General features: G+C 34.8%; 4 protein-coding genes across 5 annotated transcripts; 2 read left to right on the forward strand and 2 right to left on the reverse strand.

The window, feature by feature from the left end:
• Nucleotides 1-192: 192 nt before the first annotated feature.
• On the reverse strand, nucleotides 193-4,685 carry LOC104220270 (uncharacterized). 2 transcript variants are annotated; one of them, XM_009771104.2, is made up of 7 exons: nucleotides 3,931-4,685; nucleotides 1,631-1,683; nucleotides 1,315-1,402; nucleotides 1,113-1,211; nucleotides 713-840; nucleotides 408-487; nucleotides 193-287 (listed from the first exon to the last, which is right to left on the reverse strand). In XM_009771104.2, exons 1-6 carry the CDS (start codon nucleotides 4,597-4,599, stop codon nucleotides 451-453), a joined length of 1,074 nt encoding a protein of 357 aa, XP_009769406.1. In that variant the 5' UTR covers nucleotides 4,600-4,685; the 3' UTR covers nucleotides 193-287; nucleotides 408-450. The 2 variants fall into 2 exon arrangements, with proteins under 2 accessions (XP_009769406.1, XP_009769405.1); XM_009771103.2 differs by having other exon boundaries at nucleotides 193-487.
• Nucleotides 4,686-6,431: 1,746 nt separating this feature from the next.
• On the reverse strand, nucleotides 6,432-12,653 carry LOC104220271 (beta-galactosidase). The gene is made up of 19 exons (XM_009771106.2): nucleotides 12,182-12,653; nucleotides 11,908-12,003; nucleotides 11,694-11,806; nucleotides 11,538-11,604; nucleotides 11,354-11,446; nucleotides 11,111-11,254; nucleotides 10,707-10,795; nucleotides 10,497-10,602; nucleotides 10,308-10,395; nucleotides 9,557-9,675; nucleotides 9,302-9,466; nucleotides 9,044-9,216; nucleotides 8,820-8,929; nucleotides 8,466-8,575; nucleotides 8,190-8,300; nucleotides 7,994-8,104; nucleotides 7,654-7,859; nucleotides 7,240-7,576; nucleotides 6,432-7,133 (listed from the first exon to the last, which is right to left on the reverse strand). Exons 1-19 carry the CDS (start codon nucleotides 12,353-12,355, stop codon nucleotides 7,023-7,025), a joined length of 2,523 nt encoding a protein of 840 aa, XP_009769408.1. The 5' UTR covers nucleotides 12,356-12,653; the 3' UTR covers nucleotides 6,432-7,022.
• Nucleotides 12,654-16,925: 4,272 nt separating this feature from the next.
• LOC138888511 (uncharacterized) lies at nucleotides 16,926-18,446 on the forward strand. The gene is made up of 3 exons (XM_070170383.1): nucleotides 16,926-17,165; nucleotides 17,439-18,137; nucleotides 18,207-18,446. Exons 1-3 carry the CDS (start codon nucleotides 16,926-16,928, stop codon nucleotides 18,444-18,446), a joined length of 1,179 nt encoding a protein of 392 aa, XP_070026484.1.
• A 318-nt stretch (nucleotides 18,447-18,764) lies between these two features.
• Nucleotides 18,765-19,292, forward strand: LOC138888512 (uncharacterized). Its single transcript, XM_070170384.1, has one exon. The coding sequence runs from the start codon at nucleotides 18,765-18,767 to the stop codon at nucleotides 19,290-19,292; it is 528 nt and encodes a 175-aa protein (XP_070026485.1).
• The last annotated feature ends 6,771 nt before the right edge of the window (nucleotides 19,293-26,063 follow it).

A 26,063-nucleotide genomic window follows, 5' to 3' on the forward strand; every position in this document is an offset into this window, starting at 1 on the left:
TCAATACATAACACATCTTTACATATACTCTTATCACTAACTACATTAAATTAATATTATGTATTTCCAACACTTAATTATAATAACTAATATAATTTGATACAAACACGTGTTAGCAATTCCCTTTTTTATTTCATGACTAGGCGTTCGGTCTCATTGAATTCATAGCCCAACCATAGGAGGAGTGCAAAATGGAAGGAAAAGTACAAAGATGCAGCTATAATTGCTGTTAGCATATACTCTCAAAAGCCAAAGCACTGTATATGCAGGGAGCATTGGAAGTATACCTAGAAAAAACAGAAAATTGTTAATGGCTATTATTCAGTCCAAAATCAACCCAAGAAGCACAGGCACCTAATAAAAAATTTCCTGTAGTAGGCATGATTTTGGTATCAAGATGTACATACTGCCATTAGTGTATTCACCAAAACTAAAGCTAAAAATAAATCCTCAGCCGGCGTATGCTTTCGTTCTCCCATTCCTCTGCCTGCAAGTCAAAATGATATATCTAGTTAGCAATCTCAAGCAGTGTGGATACAACATATAGTTTACACAGAGCATAGATATAAGCGTGGAAAATCACTTTTTTTAAAAAAAAAAAATAGTAAAGTAAATGGATGCACGTGTAAGAACCTAAATGTTGAACCCATCAAATTTAAATCTTGGATCCTTGTTGTCTCAAGAACATGAATGAAGAGAAGGTGGCACTGACCAGAAAGCGTCTTTCTTTTCTTGTGCTAATAACTCTTCAAACGAAATATCAGGCAACTCAGCATCTGTGTTTTCGACTAGCTTATTGGATTTTGCTTTCATTTCCATGTCTGCACCAATTTCAAGCATCTTCAAGAAAAAAGAAAAAAAAAAGACGTTAACAGAAAGCAATAGAGTATTGGAGTCAATTATAGTAGCCTCACGGAATCAACTTTTCAAGAAGAGATTTTAACACGACACAAGGGAAAAAAGAAAAAACAAAATGGCGAGAGAACGAGACAAAATCTAGAAGAATTGATGATTCTCCATCCTTCCTGAAGCGTTGAGATCAAAAGTTTATCCATTTTATGGATGGAATGTTCATGTTGAATTTGCAACGTGATAGTTCAGTACTATTGCACCTTCTTGTATGCTGGCGAGAGCTTCAGCTGTTGTTGCAGCCAATTATATACAAAAGCATCCTCTTCCAGTCGCTTCTGTTCTGATTCTAGCTTGTATATCTTGAAAGTCATAAACCTTAGTTAGTATTTTTTTAATTCGGGATGAGTGAGAAACAGTTTTTCAACTCAAGCAAAAATTGATGAAAGGGAGATGGCCCACTACCTGCTGCCGTAGTCTAACAAAGGAAGATCTGTCAGCCTTAAAGAGTAAGGCCTTTGTTATTGTGAATCTTCGTTGAATGATCTCTGACCTGTTCAGGAATAACAAGTTTTCGTTACTAATAGAGATGATACTCTCTCTCTGACCTCTGATCTTCGTTGAAAAGGCCATTTGGGAACTGAAAGGCACTTTTGGAAAAGATAGTTCAAATTCATAACTTATAAGAGCGGATGAATCAAGCTATTGATCTTGGTAATACTCATTCAAATATTCAACATACTTGTTTTTATCGCAAAAAGAAAATAAATATTCAACATACTTGTGCTGTAGCTCACTCCTTGCTTCAACCAAACAATTAACAAATTGACCAACCTGCATCATTAAGGCATAAGATAATACAAGATTTAGGATTCTAAAAGACCTGAACGAGAAAAGCCAATCCAAATATTTAAAACAAATTGTAACATGCATCGGAGAGTTGCATTCACTTAGTCAAGCTGGCGTGTATTCCGTTATGTCTGCTTAGTGAAATAAAAATTTTAACTTTGCATTTGAATATTGATAGAAGTAGGAGAGCAATGGTGAATAAGGTTATGTCCTTCATATACATATATATAGAGGACTATATGATCATATGCAACCAAGGATCCTTGACTAAAGTTTATTCTTCCAAATCAGTTAATTAACTACATAATGTATCTTCTGTTTCATTGATCATTTTCAAAACATAATTTTCCTCCAAATGGTGATAAGTCGTCGGATCCACACACATTGTACATGGTGATATTTGACAGAAAACATGCGAAACAAAGTGTTCTCACTGAGCACTAACTCAGTTGTTAGTTGACACATTTCTGCATATCCTAACACTTCACTCAAATCAGCAACAAACTCACAAACTTCAGTGAAAAGCTAACACTCGACAAAGTATCGAGATCATTTTAAGTCAATTTCTTAAATCCTACCTAAAGTGGATACTCGCTCAATGCACATACACATGTAAAAAAAATTGAGGTAATTTTTTTTATTGACAATCATTACCAAGGGGCTATTTAAAGATTACAAAAAAGTGTGGAGTAGACCCCTCCTATAGGTTAAAGGAGTCTAACGAGATCATTCTACGTGCTATATCAGTTACAATGTTTCGTCTACTCCAGAAGCATGGATTTTGGAGAACTTTACAAAAAATAAGGTGTTTCTTTTCCCACATATCAGAACAGTTCTTGTTCCTTTCTAACAAATTGTCCAGATAATACATAGTGGAGCTGTCCTCCAGCTTTGACTCTGGGGATCTTATTATCTATTCTTTTTACCTGCTAAATGTTGATTAGTCCTTTCAAGTCTTCTTGAATCAACCACTTGACTCCAAAAATAATTTTTTTTGGATAACTAACTCAAAAAGTATTCATAAACATTGACTAAATATACCAACTTTTTCTGCAATGTGATAGAAGATGGTTAATTGACTCAGTACACCTAAACAACATCTTTCACCTACTTTCTCAAATAAATATATTCCTTCCAATCAATCCTGTTATACGTGTCTACGTGAAACCAAACTGATCAGCCTCAAGAGACTATAAAATCTTTAGTTTTTTTTATTTTTGATGATGGCGGTGCTTGGACCAGCTTGTGTGCACCTCGATTATTCCATCAGGTACCTGCTACCTCCACCAGCACAAGTACTAGGTAACGTGGCCCACCAAGGACTAAAAAGAATCTTTACTACCATGGAAAATGTTTAATTCTGTCTTAAGTACAAGAAAATAAAATGGTTAAAAAGGAGAGCAATCTATTATCTACTTGCTGGCAAAAAATCATTCTACTAACTCCACAATGTATGGCAAGTTTTAGCCTTATTGAAAGTTAAAATTAAGCTGTTGGGTCTTCAACCATAAAGAAAAACATATTCACGTTAAAGTTTGAAATGCAGATATCCTCCAGGATGGAGATCTCCAACATCTCAAAAAGGATGCGGATATTGCACAAAACGCAGGTCAAATTGCTCAACAATCAGAATCTCAATACAAACATCACACAGGCAGAGGCGGAGCCTGGATTTGAAGTTAATGGGTTCGGAATTCTAATCTCTTTAAGTTACTGGGTTCTAAATTATTAATTCGTACATTTTTAATGGATTTATTTACACAAATACATGGGTTGGATCGAAGTTACTGGGTTCGCCGAACCCGTAAAAGGCATGCTAGCTCCGTCCCTGCACATAGGAGCTGTCTAAGTCTCCAAAAATTAAAAAAGGGTACCTTTAGTCATGCATATGAAGCACAAAATCCCAATTCAACAAACACCACATAAAGAAGCAACCTTTACTAAAATTCAAAGATGGCATATACTATACAAAATTAATAATTAAAAAGAGAAATGAATATAGAACAAAAGGCAGGTCAAATTGCTCAACAATCAGAATATCAATACAAACATCACACAGGAGCTATCTAAGTCTCCAAAAATTTATTAAAATGTCACCTTTAGTCATACATACAAAGGACAATATCCCAATTCAACAATACCAAATCAAGAAGCAACCTTCAATAAATTTCAAATATGTCATACACTATACAGAATTAATAAATAAAAAGAGAAAAGAAGAGAAATAAAAACCTGAGCCAGTGTCAATCCATTAGACTCGTGAGACTTAACAAGCTCATCATAATGCTGCTTAATCTTTCTCTGAGTTGCACTACTCGACTTTGTAAAAGGGTATAAACAAACCAACTCTTCTTTCTCCTTAACAACCCCAGAATCCTTTTTCTGCTTCACCTCCTCTTCACTATTCGAATCGGGTCTCTTCTTCTTGACCCGTTTCTTTTTCTTCATCTTCTCCTTATCATCCTTATCCGCATCAAGACCAGATTTATCAATCTTATTCGGGCCATCATCATTACCCAATTCATTGGAAAACAGTTTGGCCCATTTAGGTGAACTGGAAGGTAAGATCTCAAGAAGAATTGAATGGGTCAAATGGGTCGGGTCAGATTGATGTGTAACTCCATCTTCTTTCTTTGTAAATTCCTGTAAAGATAAGTTTTTTTGTACTAATTTAAGCTGTTGATGGGTTTCATTAATTCTTTTCTTAGTGAGTTTAGAGTAAAGAAAAAAAACGAGAATGGTGAGTGAACAAAAAGAGAAAGTGAAGAAAAACAAAAGAAAAGGAGATAACAGAGATTTAAAATGCTGTTGTTGATTATGAATGTGACAGCAGAGAGGAGAATCTTTTGGGAAAGAAGAAGAAGAAGAAGAGATGAACAGAAAATTAGGAGTGGCCGCCATAGGAAGAAGGCGTCATTAACAGAAGAAAAGCACAGTAGTACACCACCTGGAGTGAGTTCTTTTTTTGGATATAGAAGAGAGGCTTATAATAATATATATCTATCTTGTTTTTGTTTTGTATTTAGCACTTTTACATATTCTATTCTAACTGCTTTACTTACTTTTATCTTTTTTTTAAAGGTATTATTTGTAATTCTGTGACTACTTGACAATTCCACAAAAATTAATTTTAAAAAAAAAAGTTTTCGTGCAGCCTTATTTTCCTTATTCTGCAGCTTTTGTTTTTTATAGGTCTAAAGTTCTTTTATTTAATCCAAGGTCTTTTTTAACATTTGAGGTATTTTGGGATCTAGGTTTTAGGTTTTTTTCCTTCTTCGAGTATATGATCGTGGATAGGAAGGTGTGGAGGTTGAAAATAAAGGTAACGAGTTAGAATAGATCTCCTAGCATTGTCCTTGTCTGTAAAGTAGCTTTAGTACACGAGTTCGTGTTATTTATTTCGGCCTTCTAATTATAATACTCAGTTTTAGTTTTATATCTTTGTATTATTACTTCAGTTTTATAACTGGTGTGATTGCTACTGTCCTTCCTTTTATCTTTCCTAAACCGAAGGTCTTTCGGAAACAGTCTCCCTACCTTCTTGAAGGGAGGGGTAAGGTTCGTAAATACAATCTTCCTCAGACCTCGCTTGTGAAATTACACTAGTCTGTTGTTGTTGTCGTCATTTTTTTTCTTTTTCTATTTTTTTGGGTTAAATTGTCAAAAATGTTTTGTTAACATAATTGAAAAGCAAAAAACTGAACTTAGAATGCATTTGTTGACATAACTTTTATTGTTAAAAGGTTAATGGACTTCTGAGTTGTGATTTTACTCAACAGGTTTTCTTAAGCTTCAAAATACTTAATCATAAGTGAGAGATTACATTACAAAATAAATATTTTTAAACTTCAAAAGGAAGATTTTCTTTCATAGAAGAAAGTAACCGAAAGCCCTCTTTGACCAAAACGTTCTCATATTCTGTTTTTATTTTATTTGAACTCTAGAATCCCTCATTAAATCACATAATTTTTATTTTATTTTGAAAAATACGTCAGGAAGTCAATGTAGTGTAGATTGCTATAATTGTCAAATTTGAAATTTGTAGGGTGAATTCAATGCCCAGTTGATGTCAATATAACATATGCGCATTTAGAATCCTAGGAGTATTTATTTCTCCCACATCTTCTTTGTGAAAATTGAGAAAGGGCCAAATTAGCACATTAATGGAACTTGCTCCCAACAAATTAATTGATCTTTTAAGAAAAGATTACTTCCTCCTGTCCAAAAAAAAAAAGATTTTTTTGGCTTCTTTTTTGTGATCCAAAATAAGTGATTGTTCCAAATTTCAAGAATAATTAATTATTTTTTTCCTACATTGCTCTTGGAGTAAATATTGTTGGAGTATGTGTTAGGAGTGTTTATGTGAGAGATAATAAAGGTTAATATAGTCAATTTTATTGCTAATTATTGTTAAATGTGTGAAAATAACTAAAAAATCACTTATTTTGGACCAAGGGAGTAGCTTTCAAGAAGTTAAAGCTTTTCTTAGTTATCCGGTGTTTACACCAAACATATAAACGCAAGACCTGTTTTTCATAAAAACGATTTAACTTAACCATGGTCAAGTGGATATATATTTTCATTTTAATTTTAGCTGCTTAGGTTAAATTGCTTGATTTGATAATTACACCAAAGATAGGCAGCAACAGCAGGTCACACGTTTTAGTTTATTATTTTGTTTACATGTCAGCAAAAGAATGCAAGACAAGAAAGGTAAATCAGTGAGCAAATGCTGAGAACAAATGAACAAGATTTAGTAAACAATTATTCAAGAGACCTTGATGGTATATCACATCATAATAGTAGTAGCATTTTTGCAGGTACAAAGCAAAGCAATGAAAGATTGCTTTTTTACATAGATAATAAAATGCTGAAATTCCTGAAACCATAATACTAGCAAATTCTAACAGTAACAATATTTGCACATGGACTAATCAGGAACCAGTCTCAATGCGCATTTGTTTTATAACGGTGGCGTTAAGGCCAGCTTGCGCATGCTTCAACTATTCTGCCGAAATCTGCTACCTCCAATCAGCACAGTCTCAACGTGCACTTGAACCAATGCCTATACACTTGTTTTACAGTTGCAGACAAACACCAACATATATGTACAGAATCTTGGGCCAACCATCTATGCAATTCACATGAGCTTCAAATGAAAAGGTGTGTTGCATATCTGTACAACTTCACCCCCATCAAAGCCAACTCCTGGACTTGTATTGGCTCTTCAAAAATATTTTCAAAAAGTGAACACTTAAATATTGCTATCACAGTACTTGAGAAAACTACTTGAACCCCACTTTATTTGTTTATCCTCAGTGTCATCAGCTGCAAACAACCTCAACTGAGAGTTTCTTCATAACATGTGGACATGGATCACCTCCAAAGATCTCTGGTGTCACAGGTACGGAGCACGAATTTTGCCCGATGCAGTACTGGAAATAAGAGAAGAGTAGTTCAATCAGGTCTCTACAAAAGCTAACTACTTCAAGAAATGAAAAGAAACAGGTTCTTCTAATATAGAGCAAGATTTGTAAATACCCTTTCAAAAGCATCATATGAGTGAAAAGCATGGCAGCTTCCTTCGCGGAAACTTCCACAGACCCCCTGTGGTGTTCCAAAGCTTGCAAATTTGATTGAAGAAATCTTCTGACCAGAAGCGCATGAGAGGTGAGCTTTAGGCCTGAGAGGTCTGTCGACTTTACCAGATGCTTGCATTTGCCAATTAACCAACTGCGGTTGCCATTCATTTATATCTGCACAAACACTTGCTACTTCTCTTTTTACCAAAGAGATTCCATGAGGCTCTCCTCCCCATTCCTCAAATAAAACTAACAAATTTCCAGTAGGATACAGCCAAGACCGAGGAACATGATACCTGAATTATAATTCATAGTTAAGTTAGAGCTTCTTGTTACATCGGAGGAAAATGCCACAAGGTTTGCCATTACGTACCATCGTTGTGAAGCCTCTCCGCAGTTACTTAGGCACTTTTTCTCATCAAACCAGCCTGCATAGTTACAGGCACCGCAGTTACCAGATGCTTTATATCCAGGCCAGTAGCGTCCGATGCTTTGGCCATTTATCCACACTTGGCCTTTGCCCATGGTATTCAAGTCTAAAGCCAAAGGCTCGTTTCCAGCTGGAGCATTGAAAGTAGTCTGCATACAAAACAGAAAGATTTATGACTGCTTAAAGAAGAGTAAATTATTCTTATCTTGCAAAGGAATGGCTTTTAATGTCCAAATATAAGACCAAGTTGGTACATAGGAAGACTGAAGTATGAGGTACGCACCTTGTACCATGTGAGCGGCTGTCTTTGAGCCACAAAAGAGCCCTCAACCCACTCAACTGATGAGCTACCACTAAGTGAATGAAGGCTCAAGGCTTCTCCTTTCAGACCAACCTGTTTAAGAAAAAAAAGTGAGAATTTAGATAAACGTGCAATGGAGCATCCAAGTTATGTTTAAGAACATCTTATAAGGACAAACCTTGTAAGACCACTTCTGCCATGTTAAATCTCTTTTCCCCTCATTAAGACCACTAAGCGAAACTGGACCAAGAACACCAGCATTCCATGTCTCAAAATGTGGGCCGATATTCTGCATTTTGAGCACACGTAGAAGGAAGCCAAGTGAGCACATACTAAAATAAGCAGTCAAAATCAGTTTATATGTGTGCAGTCTGTAAAGCAATGCAACAGAGGCACATGTCAGTTAATATGGGTAATAGAGTAAGAGGGGGACAGAGAGAGAGAGAGGACAGACCGGAAGACCGACAGCAATGCTCAGCAGAGAAATCTTGTTAACTCCTGCTCTCAGATTTACAGCTTTACTGAAAGTTAGTTTTGGTTTTTCTAAACTTCCATATGCAGTTCCTGCAAGAAATTCGAGAGAAGAGAGATGTTAAATGACAAAAACGCCACTATGCGTCAGGGTGATGGGGGCTTTAGTTTTTTATTATTATGCAAACTGTTTAATTCATCGTATGTTCTTGAAGAGACCAAATAGCCCTCAGCTTTTTGAATTTTTGTACAAGAGAAATTTTACAGCAAAGCTATAAACTGAAATAATGATTCAAAGTTGTAAATCACGTCAAATATAAATTGTCATGCCACATACCTGCTAATTGACCATTCACAAAAACATGCAATGCATGGCCAGCTGACATGATTGTAAGCCAAGGCCATTTTCCACTTCTCAAAAATCCTTCTCTTGAATCAATCTTGACACTGTAACAAAGACAAACAATCATAAACATGTTCCGGAGCCAACATAATTCCAGTGTACCTAAGTTTTTCAATTTAACATGTGAAGAGGCTGCCAGAAGCTACATAAGCACTTACTCAGTTGAATACCACAAATAATCAGATACATCTCTTGTGGTATTTATTTGCTCCAATAACCCAACAACTGTAAAACTACTGTCTTCGTAAGATGCTGTCTCTTCATTGAAAGAATCCCAAGAGAATCCTCTGCTGACTGAAGTCATCTTCATCTGAGCGCTTTGAGCACCAATCTTCACATTGAAAAATAGTGCTGTCAGTATGTTGTTTCGGGTGATAGATTAAAGGAAATCTCATTTTCATATTCTTTCTTCTTACCCTTGCAGTATTAAATACAGTGTTCTTGCAGTCGGGAAGAATGCTGATTGACCATGGTGGCAAGTTATAATGCCTGTTTGCAAATGTCACTGTAGCAAAAGAGTGTTGGTTGTAGTTTGCAAGGAATGCAGCACAAGTGCCAGACTTCGACCTAAAAACATGGGCCTGTAAAAGAAACGACGAAGCTCCAGTTACTTTCACTCCAAACCTTTGTCATGGTGACTGGTTCGACAAGAATAATTTAGTTAATATCACCTCCTGCTGGTGTCCAAGGGGCGTCACAGTTGGATCTCCGGAAACTAAAGCTGGCTCACAAAGCTTTATTGCTCTATGCAGATCTTTCAGGTGACCCCATTTAGGTTGCCGTAATAAACCTAAAGACCAAATGGAAAATTTTAAATAGGGCTAAACAATGCATTAGCTTCACTTTTAGTCTCTTTTGAGTTTTCTTCCTAGTTCTAAATCATGGACTCGATAATCAACAAACCTTATCTGTAGGAAGTTACACATAACAGCTATTGACTAACCAAAAAGCATGATGAAAGTTGGACGAGGGATATGTCAAGATATTACATTTGATGGGATCGCTGAAATCAGCAAACCATCAAAAGTTATCAAACTTGTATTTTCGGGTGAAATAGAAGATGTAGTTTACACTTTAGATGCAGCTGGCATGAACCTAGTATACTATCATGTACTGATATGAAAATTGAAAGGGACCCTAACACATGATGTTTACTGAAAAAAGAAGATCAATGGCGACCCTTGCACGAGCTGTTAAATTAATACTACTAAGTAGTGTGCTGACAAAGTTCGGAATTAGAACTCTAGAAATATAAAAAATGAAAACAAAGACAATCAAACAAGGAGTTGACCAAGAAAGTTCTGCTTTGGCGCTTTTCACAATTCAAATTCAAGTGGTTATAAACAAATAAAAATGGATTCTCATTTTTATCCTTCTCCTAACATGAAGAAACTGAACCAGATTTCAAGAAAAGGTGCATACCATATTCATCAAGAGGTGCATCATAGTCATAACTAGTAGCAATAAATGGGCCCCCAGCAGTCCTGCCAAAGTTTGTTCCACCATGATACTGCACAAAAAAGAAAAGGGAAAAGGAAATCATAAACAACATAATTTTCTTGGCATGAGAAGAAACATTAACTCTTTGAAAATAAGAGACGATAAACATACCATGTAATAATTGATGAAGGAACCTCCCTTCTGTATAAATCTTGCAACAGCAAACGCCAAATCCTCTGCAGGACGATAAGGAACTGGATTTCCAAATCCAGTAAACCTGCAAAAAAAAATTGACAACAGAAATTTATTCCACAATCTACTCTAAGCAGAAAGATTAAATAGAATTTTTTTTGAATACTCTGGAATGATATATGTACTCACCATGCAGTCCAGGCTTCAGTCCATATCTTTGGTTTATAAGCCTTATTCGGAGAAAAGTAGTCACAGTAGAAACCATTACAAGCATTAATCTGCACAAGGGAAAAAGATATATCAAAGTAGGAAATTAAAGAAAAAGGATAAGAAAAAAGAAAAAAGTGTATCACTAGATATTTTAACAATATTTACAAACTAGAAAATTCAGAAACAAATATCTCAATGTACTGAGCAAGATTAAACATATTAAGACTATCATAACTACTACTATGCTTCAATACCAAGCAAGTTGGAGTCGAATGCATCAATCCTCACATACCATTTCACTCCATTTAAGCTCATCTTGGACTAATATTACACAAAATAAATGCGACAATGATAAGAGAAAAACACTGAATTGTAACACTTACAATGGGATCAGGGGCATCGTCTTGTTTGCACATGATCCATGGGACACCAGTGTCAAGACCTACAGCCATTTTGGCAGCCCACTGTGCATAAGCTTTACCAGGTGCTCCCAATTCCCACTCCATCGGTCCATATTCATTCTCAATCTGGTAAAAAAAAACAAAATAGATATATTTTTATAATTTCCTCTCGAGCCTTACTGAAATGACAGAAACTGAAAAAGGGAATGGCAAATTTTGAACAACCTGAGACATAATTATTGGACCTCCTTGAGTTTCATACAAACGTTCTGCTTTCATCATATTAACAATCTTAGTAGTGAACCTTTGCATTGCAGCCTAAGATACAAAAAGGGGCAAAAAAAAAATAATTAAAAACCAATCACATCAAAGGAAGAAATTTTCATATGGAATTCTTTTCTTGTCTAACCTTGAAAGGACCATTATCTGTTCTGAAACTAATACCAGGTACATACTTTAGCCAAACAGGAAAACCCCTGAAATTGAAACAGAGTAAAGTGAGCAAGAATTTGACATAATGCCTAAAATTGTTTTATAAGATAAAACAACAATTTTTTAGCAATACCCAAAATTCCATTCAGCACAAGCATAAGGTCCAATCCTGAGATGGACATAAAGTCCTGCTTGATGTACCAGCTTAATAAACTTCACTAAATCATATCTCCCTTCAAAATAATACTGGAAATCCAAACAAAAAAATCAATTAAATACCCAAGTGATGGAAACAATATAGTAAGTAGTATTTTTTTTAAAAAAAAAAGGATTTTAGTTCAACTTACTTTCCCTTGTTGAGGCTCATGTCCATTCCAGAAAACATAAGTCTGAATCACATCAATTCCTCCTTCTTTAGCCTTTTGAATAATACCTGGCCACATCTGTGTAACCCCAAAACGAAAAGGAAAAAAATATAACCTTTAGAAAAAAATCCATTTTGCAAAAAAGACTCAACTTTGAATATTTTAACACACCCATTTAGCAGCCAAAAAAAACTTTTTCAAGAAAACATGGGACATAACATATTAAGCTGGTGAAGTACATTTCAAATGAACATACCTCAGGTGTGCTTCTTGGGTAATGAACAGAACCAGATATAAGAATTCTTCTTTGTCCCTTCACAATAATAGCTTTATGGTCATATGAAACAGAAGCTTTTCCACAAAAAACCCATGAACCCAATAACATTAACACCACCACTAACACATTCAACATTATTAGCCTCGAACCCATGTTAATTCTTTACAAGGCAAAATGAGCTTTTTTTTTCCTTGTTTCTTGTTTTCACTTTATTCTATACTTGTTTCTTCAAACATTTAGATTGAAAGAGTGGAGAAGGAAAAAAGGATGCTTTTTTTGTTTGTTTTGTTTTGTATGAATATGAATATTCTTCTTTTTGCCTCTCTTTTGGTTTTAATACCCCTTTTTCCCCTTCTTGTACAAAGAATAAAGAAGATAGAGAAAAATGCTGAATATAGAAACAGTAGCTGAGAGTGAGTAATTAGTGTGAATAAATGAGGACTTTGGACTTGCAAAAATATTGCTACGTCGCAGCTGCTTTTAAACACCCAAAGTATGGATTGTTTGAAAGTGAGTGTGGGGTCTTTTCTTGAGCTTTGGTCCCACTAAATGGGACCCATTTTGCACTTATTATACACTTACGCGGAGCATCATCCAACAAATTAATTTTCCTCCAATTTTCAGATTTCACGAAAAGAGACATTTTAATTAGAGCAGTGCTTAATTGTGGCCTCTTTGTCTGTAGTTAGAAAAGTGAATTATATTATTAATTTATAATATAAAATAAGTCATAAATTATCTCATAAAAAATAAAATATAAATTTTAAATTTATGATATTTCTAAATTTAAAAATATAAGTCATATAAATTGAGACAAGGTGAATAATCTTACTCTCTCTGATTCAGTTTAATTGATTTTTTTTTGTGATCCATATTAATTACTTTTTTCAAATATCTAGAAGGAATTAATTTTTTTTTTTAAAGTTAACCTTGGAATAAAGAATCTAGGAGCATTTTTTATATTTTCAATGAGTAAATTAAGGTTAATATGATCAATTTTATTATTAATTAATATTAAAAAATAAATTTTAAATTTGCATGAAAATAGCCAAAAAATTAAATAAAGTGGTTCGATAAGTAACAGATTTTTCCAAGCTGATGAACAAAAAAAGATTCTTTACGGTCGGTTCCGGTTTTTTGGGCAAGAGCGTTATGTTTGTTTCTCGTGGGTGAATTCTAAAGCGAATATGAGCGCGTGAAGCCAATCCCTAGTATAGCCGCATATAATTGGTCGGTGAATTTCACGATGTTGGCTAGAGCGTATTGTAGAAGCTCTCTTGGTAATTACGTTCGTAATTGTAATTAATTTTTTGTAAATTCACTTTTTGACTATGTTTTTTTGTCTGCGCAGCCTCACGGGTTAGGTTTAGCTCTTCAAATTTCAAAGGATTTTTAGATTTATTATCCTATTTCTGAATTTTCTTTTCAGATTTCCAGTGGAAGTAAAAAAAAAAAAAAAAAAAGTTTACTCATGTAATGACCAAAGTACCCCTATGATGATACAATCAAACATCTCTATAGCATCCTCGTTTGTTCCGATATTTTTTGGCTGTTATAGTGAAGTGTTGTTATAAATAACATATATTATAATATAATGTTAAAATCGGTTCTGAAAATACTTGATTTTTATAGTAAATAATTGTTATATAGCGATGTTGTTATAGAGAAATTTGACTGTATAATAATTTTAACTTTTTAGTGGAATTATGCATGTGAAACTGAAGTAGAGGAATTCGGAATGCAAAATCACGTAGTAGTTACCAATATATTCGTTATATAAAATTTGGTATAGCTTATAATTAGGTGTTTAGTTGTTTAGTTAAAACAAATTATCATTCATTTCTGGAAAAAGTGACATCGTTTATGGAAAAATAATCCCAATGAGGAATTAATTATAAATCTCATATCCATCTCAGAACATTTTTTGGTTATAATACGATAGAGTTGTTATCTGATCAAACTTGTTTAATTAGTGAGATGGTGTATTCATCTCTAATCTAATTCTACATCCTTTAAAGCAAACATGATTAAGCTTAGTCCAATATCCAAAGAACAAAATTAGGAAACATTTGAACAGTTGGGGGTCTATATACGTGTAATGTTCTTACTTAATTGTTTCTAAGAGTCGGTAGTATTTTTGAACAACCAACTGACAAGACTTTTTAACGTACGGAATCGAACCTCAATCGTAATAAATCTCACATCTTAATCTAGCAAAATGCATGATTTTGATTCGAATTGAATTATTGCCCTTCTCCATCTAAATAGCAGATGTGTGTCGTTTGTTAGAGAGTTTGAATCTACACCTAATCAATACATCATGAGTTTGCACCCTTATCACTAGATTAAAGTCGCGATAATTTAAGTCGAAATATATATACATTCAGACATCTTTATAATAGTATCTCTATTTAACAACCAATAACTATAAAATCTAATATTTTCTCGGAACTGATTTTAATGTTATGTTATAATATATGTCCACTATAACACCACTTCACTATAACTAGTGACGGATTCAAAATTTTAAAGTCTTGGGTGCTAGCCGTTAAAGATTTTGAAAGAATGAAAAAATAAAGGAGTTTCATTGTGGGTGCTCACTCAATATTTATCTAAATATTTTTATAATTGCCTATGCAAATTTACTAAATCTAGTCAAAGATAATTCACAATGTATATATGTCACTAACTATAATAGCCAAAAAATATCGAAACACACAAGGGTATGGATCGAAATCTGACCCAACAAGAATCTGCGTAAAGAGGGACGACAAAGTCACTTGGGCCGAAGTCGTATTCGTACAACGCTATAGCGACAAGCACCTCGGCCACTGCCGAGGTCGTGTACTCAGAATGCATGTAAGATGAATTGGATGTCACGATATTTTAGAGGGTCAGTCTGTACTACAGTTAAATGACTTAGGTACTCTAACTAATGAGCGTTGTGTAAATGAGAAGATTTAGTATATATACTAGGTGAGAGAACAATAAAAGGGGGATTCTGACAAATCACACACTTCTTTACTAAAAGGGGATGGGATTAGGAGAATCCATCTCGATTCTCGAAGATGAGAGAAGGTTCAGAACTTTGCTATTCATCTTCTGTAGCCATCGTTATGGAATAAATAAAGATATATCTCGTGGTCATTAATGGTGAATTCTTTCTTTCTTCTTTATTTTACATCATGGATTAACGATGTCGAGAATGAATGTAAGCTCATCATATACATTAAATTTTTTCCCATTATCTTAATGAGTTCATGAGCTTAACCTTACTCAAATCTTCTTACTTATTATTCATTAATCTAGAGTTAATTATCTTTGGCTAGAATTTATCCCTTATCCATTTATTAAATTGATTTAACTAAAAAGGGCTTAGCGCTTTTCGGTCGAACAACAAGGTAGTTATAGTGTGGTTTGATTGTAGTAAAATCTGTTGAAAGATTATAGTAAAAATATTTATATTGATTTAATATTTATTGTTATAAAATAAGTAGTAAGCACAATGATATTTTTATATCCGTTAACTTAAAATTCAAGTTCTTCCTCTGTTTCTTTTTTCAGATAATGTTTGTTCTTTGTTGTATGTGACACTATTATATTATTGTTACAAAGGGAAAAAAAACTATATAGGATCGTTTATATATGCATGTCGAATTTTGGCGTGTGAAGGTAATCAAAGGAAAATGCGAAATCTTTCACTTTCAGTAATCAAAAAAAGAAAGAATATATATGGTTAGAGTACGTAGTTTACTTGCCGGGAAGAGAAAGGAATTAAAAGGGAAAACCAAAGGAAATCAGTTTTGCTTTCTGTTTTCTGTTAAGAGAGTTAGTTCCCTATAAACAAAGCAATGGGTTGCATGCACTTCTCCACTACGTACTCACCAGTCACCACAATGTATCATTGCAAACACCAAACTCAATTATTCTTTTAAGTAATAATTTTATTTCTGTTTTATCTCATATCTTTTTCAATGTTATTATCTGTACTAATCGTCTAATTATAGAGCTATAGTAAGCTTAAGTCAACAAATTAAAATCATGTGAAAATATCCTTCTCTTCAATTATCTTATAAATGACACGATTGATTAATCAACGTAGTTAGCATGCGGTGCTAGTGCGCTAATTTTTTTTCCCCTCCCCTGGTGTCGTCTAGTCTGCTAGATGTTTGTCCTGATTTTCTTACTAAATAATTTAATTTTTCTATTTCTTGAAGGACAATATATTTACCATAATTGATTTTTCCTTTTATGAAAAGGAAAATATAATTCTTTCATATTTGGCTAGTCCTTTTGCTTGTAGGAAAAGGTTTGGACTTCTATAAATTGAGTATCATTCCTTCTCATTTAGCAGCATCTACGATGTAGCTATATGGGGCTTAAGAGTTGTGTTTAGGGGGAGAACTTTACGGGACAAGTATTAGTGTGTCATTTGTGTTTGCCTCTTCGTCAGGTTGTTCTTTCGATATTTTGTATTCTATTTTATATAGTGGATTGCTCATCTCCGCCGTGGACGTATGTCAATTGACCGAACCACGTTAAATGTTTGTGTCTTTTTTGGTATATTTCTCTTTTGTTGTCTGATTTATCACCCATCATAGTCTACGTGCCAAATTAATAAATAAATAAAAACATAATAGTGAAAGCAAACTGAGAAAGGCAAGAGGAGAGAGAAAGTACACATGTGTATGTTAAGCAAGGTCTGCTAACATGCACCACCACCATGGCTCGCCGGAAAAGGAGAGCACCTCAAGTCTATACCCCAACCACTACTAAAAAAATTACTGATCCAAAACCCAATCAGATTCAAAGCCCTACCCAGGAGACAGAAGAGAGGAATACACAAACAGCATTTTCGCATGGAAAACTACAAGAGTTGAAACCTAAAGTTCAGCAAACAGAGGAATCGATCCAAGAATCAGAATCTGACAAATCAGTGAGACAAATCACTCCAGCTTCAGGGGTACAGCAAAATCTAACCCCAATACAGCGGACTAGCTGGTTACCAAGGACCTCAAGTCAGGCTGAGAAAAGGGAAACCCAGCAAGTTAAAAATGGATAAGAAGTTCATACCCAACCTGCCTAGAAATTGACCTTTGCAACAGAGACGCCACATGCAACGCTAACACTGGCAGAGGTGGTGAAGAATAATCGAACACAAAATCAAGGTATGAAACTCAAATTCTATCCTCCAGTGATGAAAGATGGGATCAAGGTTGTGCAATTGAATAAATAGGAGATTGATAAACAGAAGCAGAAATGGCAATGTGCACTTATTGGGTATGTGTTTGGAGGAACCCCAAAATTCAAGGAAATGTTTCAGTTTGTATATGGGGTTTGGCATTTTGTGAACACACCTAGGGTCTTTCTACATGATGATGGGTACTATATCTTTCAATTTGAATCTGAAGAGGACAAAGTCTGCATAATACAAAATGGGCCTTACACATTTAGGAATAGGCCAATGATTCTGAAACAATGGAGTCCAGAATTTCAGTTGCACAAGAAAGCAATGCGTATATTACCAATATGGGTGTGTTTCCCTGGATTGCCACTCCTATATTGGTCTGAGGAAAACCTAGGGAGAATTGCTAGCTTCCTAGGCAAACCTATGTGCACTGATGTTCTAACAGCTAAAGGTGAAAAAATATCTTATGCAAGAGTTCTAATTGAGATGGATATCACCCAAATATTACCAGAATCTATTAATGTTGAAGTCCCATATGGTGGTATTTGGAGCCAGAAGATTGAGTATGAATGGAAGCCTACTCTATTTCAAGAGTGTATGCAGGTTGGACATCAAAAGGAGAATTGTCCGAAACAGAAGCAGGGACTGCAAGGCTTTATCAGGTATCCCAATCAAGATAAACACATTAGGCAAGTATGGCAGCCTAAACCAAAAGCTAAGACAGAAGAAACAACAGCTCCTACAACAGTGATACACCAGGAGGAAACTCAAACTGCTCATTCCCAAGTTCACACTCCTACAACAGTGATACACTAGGAGGAAACTCACACTACCCCTTCCCAAGTTCAATTTAGAGGGAAGCAAGTGGTAGTGTTTCAAGGAAGTAAGGAGATCCCACAAACAGATGAAGAGTCAGATAATGAATTGGATCTTAATCAATTCAGTAAGCTATGCTTAAAGATTGGAGAACCTGCAAGTAGAAGAATTAAGGGGAGCAGAAAAGGTAATACTGGAAAGTTGCAGAGGGATGGTCCTATTGCCAAACCTCCCCCATGATTCCATGATTTTCTGCTCATGGAATATTAGGGGGGCTAAACAAGCCCTTTAAGAAAAAAGAATTCAAAAACGTTTTGCTCAAAAATAAAATTGACTTAATAGGATGTCTAGAAACAAAAGTTAGACAAAAAAAAATACCAAAAATATTACTAGAAAATTCATACGGATTGGAGGTTTCATTATGATTATACTCAAGTCCCAAATGGTAGAATATGGCTATGCTGGAGACAAAGCTGTGTAAATGTTACTATTTTAAAAAGTACCCCACAGGTGGTACACTACTCTGTCGAAGATAAGAACTCTCAGTTCCAATACAAGATGTCTTTTGTATATGGTTACAATACTGCACGGGGCAGAAGGGTACTATGGGAGACACTAAGGCACATTAGCACTTATACTATTGAGCCTTGGATTATTCTTGGTGATTTCAATGTTATTCTCTCCACAAAAGATAGAATTAATGGGCTGCCAGTACATGTAAATGAAACAGTTGAATTTCCATCTTGTGTCACTGATACTGATACTGGACTGGGCCAAGTTAATAGAAAAGGTTGGCAATACTCATGGTGTAATAAGAGAGATGGAGATGATAGAATTTATAGCCATATTGATTGGGTGATGGGTAATGATAAGTGGTTTCAAGAATATGGAAATCTAGAGGTTGTTTACTATAATCCAGAATGCTTAGATCATACTCCCATTGTTATCAGAACACTGATCCCTCGACAAAAGTTGAAAAGACCTTTCAGACTCCTCAATGTACTAATCATGCAGGACTCATTTAAGAAAGCTGTAAAACAATGTTGGGAGCAAAACATCACTGGATGCCATATATATAGACTATAGATGAAGTTTAAGGCATTGCAAGGTGAAGCAAGGGTGATGAACAAAGAGATGTCTACCACAGAGATTAGAGTTGAAAAAGTAAAACAGAGGGTGCAGGAAGTGCAGAACCAAATGGCCAATGACATGTTCAATAATCAGTTAATAGCTGAGGAGAAAGAACTACTTACTCAGTTGGAAAAGTGGATGGGAATTCAAGAGCAAATACTAAGGCAGAAATCCAGAGCTACATGGATACCATATGGAGATGACAAACACCAAGTATTTTCATGCACAACTGAAAGCAAGACAAGCCAGGAACATGATATCTTCTATTTGCAATGATCAAGGAGTCCTACTCTCAGAGTCAGAATAGGTACAACAACAATTCTTGGAATATTATAGACAGTTGTTGGGAGATGCTGAGTCACTAATGCCTTGTATTGATACTACTATTGCTAGAGATGGTCCATGCATTTCATTGATCCAGCAACACGAATTACTAAAATCAGTTACTAGAGAAGATATAATCCAAGTTGTTAAAGACCTTCCAAATGATAAAGCCCCTGGTATAGATGGATTTACAGCTGAATTCTTCAAAGCACACTAGGAGACAGTAGGAGAAGACATGATTAAGGCCATCTTACAATTTTTTGACAATGGTAAACTATTAAGAGAGGTAAGTTGTACCACAATCACCTTGGTTCCTAAGGTTTCTTGTCCATCTTATGCTAAAGATTTCAGACCTATAGCCTGTTGTAGTACTGTCTATAAGATTGTTGCAAAGGAGCTAACCAAAAAAATAAAACCCATGGTTGATTACCTGGTGGGTCCATCTCAATCTGCATTCATTGAAGGTCGAAATATTCTGGACAATGTGATTGTAGCTCATGAGTTAGTGAAGGGCTATGGGAAAAAAGGAGCATCTCCTAGATGCCTAGTAAAAGTAGATATCGGAAAAGCATATGATTCTCTGAATTGGGACTTCCTTAGGCAAGTGCTAATGGAATTTGGATTTCCCCATAAGCTGGTCAATTTGATCATGAATTGTGTTTCTACAGTCAGATATTCATTGCTTATAAATGGTGGTCTAACTTCTATATTTCATGCTAAGAGAGGGTTGAGACAAGGGGACCCCAAGTCCCCATATCTATTTGTTATAGCTGTGGAGTACCTAAATAGATCCTTGAAGCAACTAAGGAACAACCCTGATTTTAACTATCACCCGAGATGTACAAAAAAGGAAATAGTTCATATTTGCTTTGCGGATGATTTACTGATGTGTTGCAGGGCAGACAAGGTTTCTATTATACTCATGATGCAAGCATTTGAGCACTTTTCTAGTATTTCTGGACTGAAGTCCAATCTGGAGAAGAGTTCATTCTATGTTGCAGGAGTGACACAAGAGTTTAAAGCTCAGATAATGCGAGATATGCATTTCACTATTGGGGAGATGTCATTCAAATACTTGGGTAGTCCATTGTCTTCAAGGAAACTTTCTATTCATCAATGTCTACCCTTGGTTGAAAAGATAATTGCTAGAATTCAACGTTGGACCACTAAGTTCCTGTAATACAGTGGAAGAGTGCAGCTCATCAAGAGTGTACTCTTCGAGATGCAGACATATTGGGCCCAAGTGTTCCTACTGTCTAAGAAGATTTTGACTATGGTGACAAATGTATGTAGGAATTTCTTGTGGACTGGGAGTAATGAATACTCAAGAAAAGCCTTAATAGCCTGGAGTACAGTATGTCTTCCTAAAGCAGCAGGAGGATTAAATATATTGGACTTCTTTACATGGAATAAAGCTGCAATCTGCATACTACTGTGGGCAGTGGGTAAAAAGAAAGACAAACTGTGGGTTCAATGGATCCATAGTATATACATAAAGTGCAGGGAACTGAACAATATGCCATCCCCAAGCCAAGCCAGCTGGTTAGTGAGGAAGATATTTGATGCAAGGAAATGGTTGAGTCAATCTGTGAATGTGATGGACTGCCTTAAATCATTTGAAGATAGAGAGAAGTTCAACATCAATAAGGCCTATTAATACTTTATACCTACATCTCCAAAAGTTTCATGGAAAAGTTTGGCCCTAGTGAAAGGAATTATTCTCAGGCATCAGTTTATTCTATGGCTGACAGTTCATAAAAAGTTATCAACAGCGGACAGACTACAGAAATGGGGAATTAAAGTGATGCAAGGCTGTGTTTTATGTAACACAAATGTAGTAGAGACATTGGAGCATCTATTCTTTTGTTGTGATTATTCAAAGCATATATGGAGCTCGTTGCTACACTGGTTAGGGGAGAAGAGACCAGTCAGAGGATGGGATGATGAGGTCATGTGGGCATCCAAAAGAACTAATAACTCTCGAGCAAGAGCAGGTATCATTGGTTTCTTATTTGCAGCAAGTATATACCACATATGGGCTGAGAGGAATGCAAGAAGATTCAGAAATCAGAGACGAGAAAGTAGGCAGCTGATCAAGGAGATTACAATGCAACTACATATATATGGTCAGAAGAATGGCAAATGGCAGCAACAATTGGATGGCCTGAACAGTTACCCAGTATATATGTTAAAGAGTTAATCATGTTATCACTAGTTATTGACAATAGTTATAGAAGTTAGCTAGATAAGGAACAATTAGAATAGTATAGAGATTACTGAGAGCTGACTCATGAGTCCAATAAGTCCTTTATACATATTGATATACTTGGTTAAATAAAAAAATTTAGTTTAACCAAAAAAATATATATATATTACAAGTGTAATTCTTTTACACACGCTTTAAGTTAAATAAAATCACGTAAACTTTGAATATCAGAATTAAACCATGCCAAATAAAAAGGAATTATAGTATAAAACATAACTTATAGTACAAATTACTTTTTAAATTATACATTATTATATATACAATAACTTTCTTAATTATTTGATGCTGACTTGAATAATCAAAGCCAACCAGCCTACTAGCAACGAAACTTCTTTCACAATTATGAAATGCTATTCCTTATCGCAATTGGAAGAATAATAGAAGTGATCATGTTGATCAAATGAAGTTTGAAACTGCTCGAATAGTGGAAGGTAATTAATAGGAGAAATTATAATTTAGTTTGATGGATCGTGCGAAGTTAAGGATTTTGTGATATTATGATACTAATTATAGTCCAATAAAATATTTATAGGGATATAATTCCTCCTTCTAGAGCAATATAATGAGTACACCTGATATCTCACTGTAATGTACAGAGAGGAGGAGATTTATTTATTTGAAAAATGATGCTGGAATTTTAATATTCTGAAATTGAGTAACTTGATTAGTCGTGGGATTTTTCAAATTTTTTCATTCAATAATTCAGAATGTTTGGTCAAACTTTTGGATATCTATTTATTTATTTCTCTTTATCCGTTTGCAAGCAGGGAAGTGAACAAGTCAACTTATTAGTTGATCTTAGAAATGTAAATAATTATTTAATATAACATGATAAGCTAGCTAAGAATAATATGTGACACCAGGCTTCCCGCATCATTCATAGAATTATAATTTCAGAAATCCAAAATAATAATATTGAGATGTTGGAACAACTCTACATATCCTTAACTCAGATTTTATACCATGCTATAGCTACCTTCCAAACCACCATGAATTTATTTGCTTTCTTCTATTTTGTCTCCCTTCTTTTTTAGTTATAATCTGCATACGGATGACTTGGAATCGAATCCCCCTGAATGCCTTCTGGGTTGAGCCTGTCACACAGAGCTTGCCTAGTACGATTTACGTATGGTTTGCAGGCTATTATACAGGGGAGGCTTATCCAGTGCGTACAAAATCCTCATCACAGAGTGTTCACCCAAAGGGCAGAGACTGTGACAGACGTTTTAGCGGTTGCGGTTTCCCCTCTTCCAGAAAAAGGAAAAAAAAGAAAAGAGTAATTCCAACTCAACATCACTAGCAAAAGTAAACATAATTAGGTATTGAATTATAAGAAATGAAAAGAAAAAACGTAATATCGAAGCAAGTAATGTATAAGACTAACTGCAGCATGCTGGTGAGTGGGACTGCTCCTAGGCCCAACTAATTATGTTGAAATTAGACTAATTAGCTAGGATTTAATCATGAGCATTAACTAATAACTAGTACACCTATATTATCCATAACTCGCCGTTGCTTAATAATTAATTTTCCTAGACGTTAGAAAAACTAGAAAGACAAAATAAAAAATAAAAATGAGATTCAGCGTTGAGAATAAGCATCGTGCATTAATCAACTTATCTTCGTGAAATTATGAGTAAATCATCATTTTTAATGAGTAAATCATTATTTTTACCTGACTCTTTGTCAGTTGATTCGAGCCACACCTCTAAATAAATTTAGTTTTTGTTAATTGACAGTGTAAAAGGGGTTGCACGTTTAAATTGGCCGGTTCTATTGCTTACTATCTCTTTCAAATTATTAATCTTTGGGTACTTTAGATATTTAATGGGGTTAGCTTTTAGCTGACATAATGGTTTTTTTTTTAAATACAAAATTAGTAAATAAAACGTTTATTCTACCTAAAATGTGTTCGCTCATGGCCTACTATTACCTATTAATCATGGCAGTTATAATACGTGTGTTTTGGAGTTAAATTTTGGGGAAAGAAAAGAACAAATAAAAGAAAATTTTAAGGGAAAGCAAAGGAATATTGATAGTCTACACCATTCTTGCTAAAAAAATTAAACCAAATAAAATTTAACAAAAAGTTGAGTTCCACCATTATTTGGCGATGTTAGTAACTCCAAGTGTCTATACTACCATCAGTTATTGCTTTAATTTTTGAATGCACAAGGCGGCCGGGCGGATTTATATGCAAAATTATAGGACATGCGAACTCATGGTCTTTCTACAAAATTTAATATGTTATGCACATAATTTCTAAAATTGGAATAATATTAATTGGTGGCACCCATGCTCCAAGAGGGTTGAATGGTGCACTTGGTTGAATGTAAAGTTATTTACCGAGAGGGATAAAGATCAGTTTCCACTTAATACATTTTTTCCTCCATATTTTTAGTAGTGCACCATGTACTAAAAATTCTTGATCCGCCTATGTAAAGAGGCGTCAACACTTGACTTTACATAGCCAAACTTGTGATGGATAGATAAGATCCATCTACTCTTAATCAAAGATCTCGAGTTCGAACTATGAGATTGAACTTTTTTTAGCAGGAAGCACTTCCTCCATGAATAGGTCTTATGCAACACAAATCTAGCTGATTAATTGGTATGTCAAAATAAATACAAATACTAGGTAAAAATAAAAATAAAAACTTTTTTAGACTTTTCACTAACACTATTAGTTCCCAAAGATGACCATACAAATGACCTGGGATCAATCCCCCTGAATGTTTTCTGGGTCGAGCCTGTTACACAGGGTTTGCTTAGTGCGGTTTACATTTCCTGTGTGGTTTGCAGACTATTACACAGGGGTACCCAGTTATGCACAGCGTACTCACACGAAGGACAGAGGCTGTGGCAGAGGCTGTAACAGTTATGAGTTTTGTCCGGAAGTTTCCAAAAATAAAAAAGATGACCACACTAGCAGAAAGGCCTATTCTACCAACCGTGCAACCAATGAGCTTAAAGAAAAATCAAAGTTGAAGGCTAAAAAGTGGAGAAACATGATTTGTCAGCTATGCCAAACAGTTTTGATAATTCATTTTCAGTTGAAAGTTGAAGCCTTTAGATTTTCTTTTTCGTCCCCATAGAATTTGGGAAACTTAAATTGCAATTGATAATAATGAGAGTAACAACACTAATCATATGTTTGTTATTGCTAACTCTTTTTCTTCCACAAAAAGATGATACAATTTGACTCATGATTTATGATTGTGTCCAGCTGCTAATTGGAGACAATTAATGGGTGGCTGCTTCTAGCTGTAGTTCGTAGACAAATTTAATTATTTCAATCCAGTTGACGCCCCCACCTACTAAAATTAAAACCAAATTCATCTTCATTTTCTTGATCTCATAAATTAAATTGAGCTACACTATCTTTACGGTGGGCCTGCATTCAGCAATAAAGTGTAAAGCTCAAAGCCAAACAGAATAACAACTAAAGAATTTAATCCAGATTTTATTCTAACAAAATATCGACGCATGCACCACTTTTTCTTATGTTGTTGCTTTGCCTTTGAACATATACCATATTCCTACGTACTCAAATAAAAGGAAGCAAATTTCTTTTTTCACATTAATTTTATGCATCTATATATCCAAAATAAGAAACAGAAACTGAAACGGGTGAAAATACAAGAAAGATGACATTTAAAAGCCTAAAGGGTCGAAATTGGTTCCAGTAATTGGTAGTCTGGGCCAAGTTTCTTTTCTGTTTTTATATTAGTACACTACCTCTAGAAACGTAAACATGTGGATCCTATTCCATGCACTTTATAACCCCACCCTCCATTATATATATGATGCATAAAGTTCCCCAAGTACCTTTCTCCTCAAGGATAACGATAATGACATTGACACGTTACTATTTAAGAAAAATGACATCATTGTAAAAATAATAGCCAAAAAAATGTATAAAATTTGTATATTTTTGTGTATATATATACATTCTATTGTTATATACAAAAATTATATAAATTTTATATACTTTTTCGGCTACCAGATGTAAACGATTTCTAGCGCGAGCTAAAAGTGATAATACAACAACAACAACAACAACAACAACAACAACCCAGTGTAATCCCACAAGTGGGGTCTGGGGAGGATAATAAGTACGCAGACCTTACCCTTAC

Source organism: Nicotiana sylvestris, chromosome 3 (genome assembly GCF_000393655.2).
Source record: "Nicotiana sylvestris chromosome 3, ASM39365v2, whole genome shotgun sequence".
Lineage (NCBI taxonomy): Eukaryota > Viridiplantae > Streptophyta > Magnoliopsida > Solanales > Solanaceae > Nicotiana > Nicotiana sylvestris.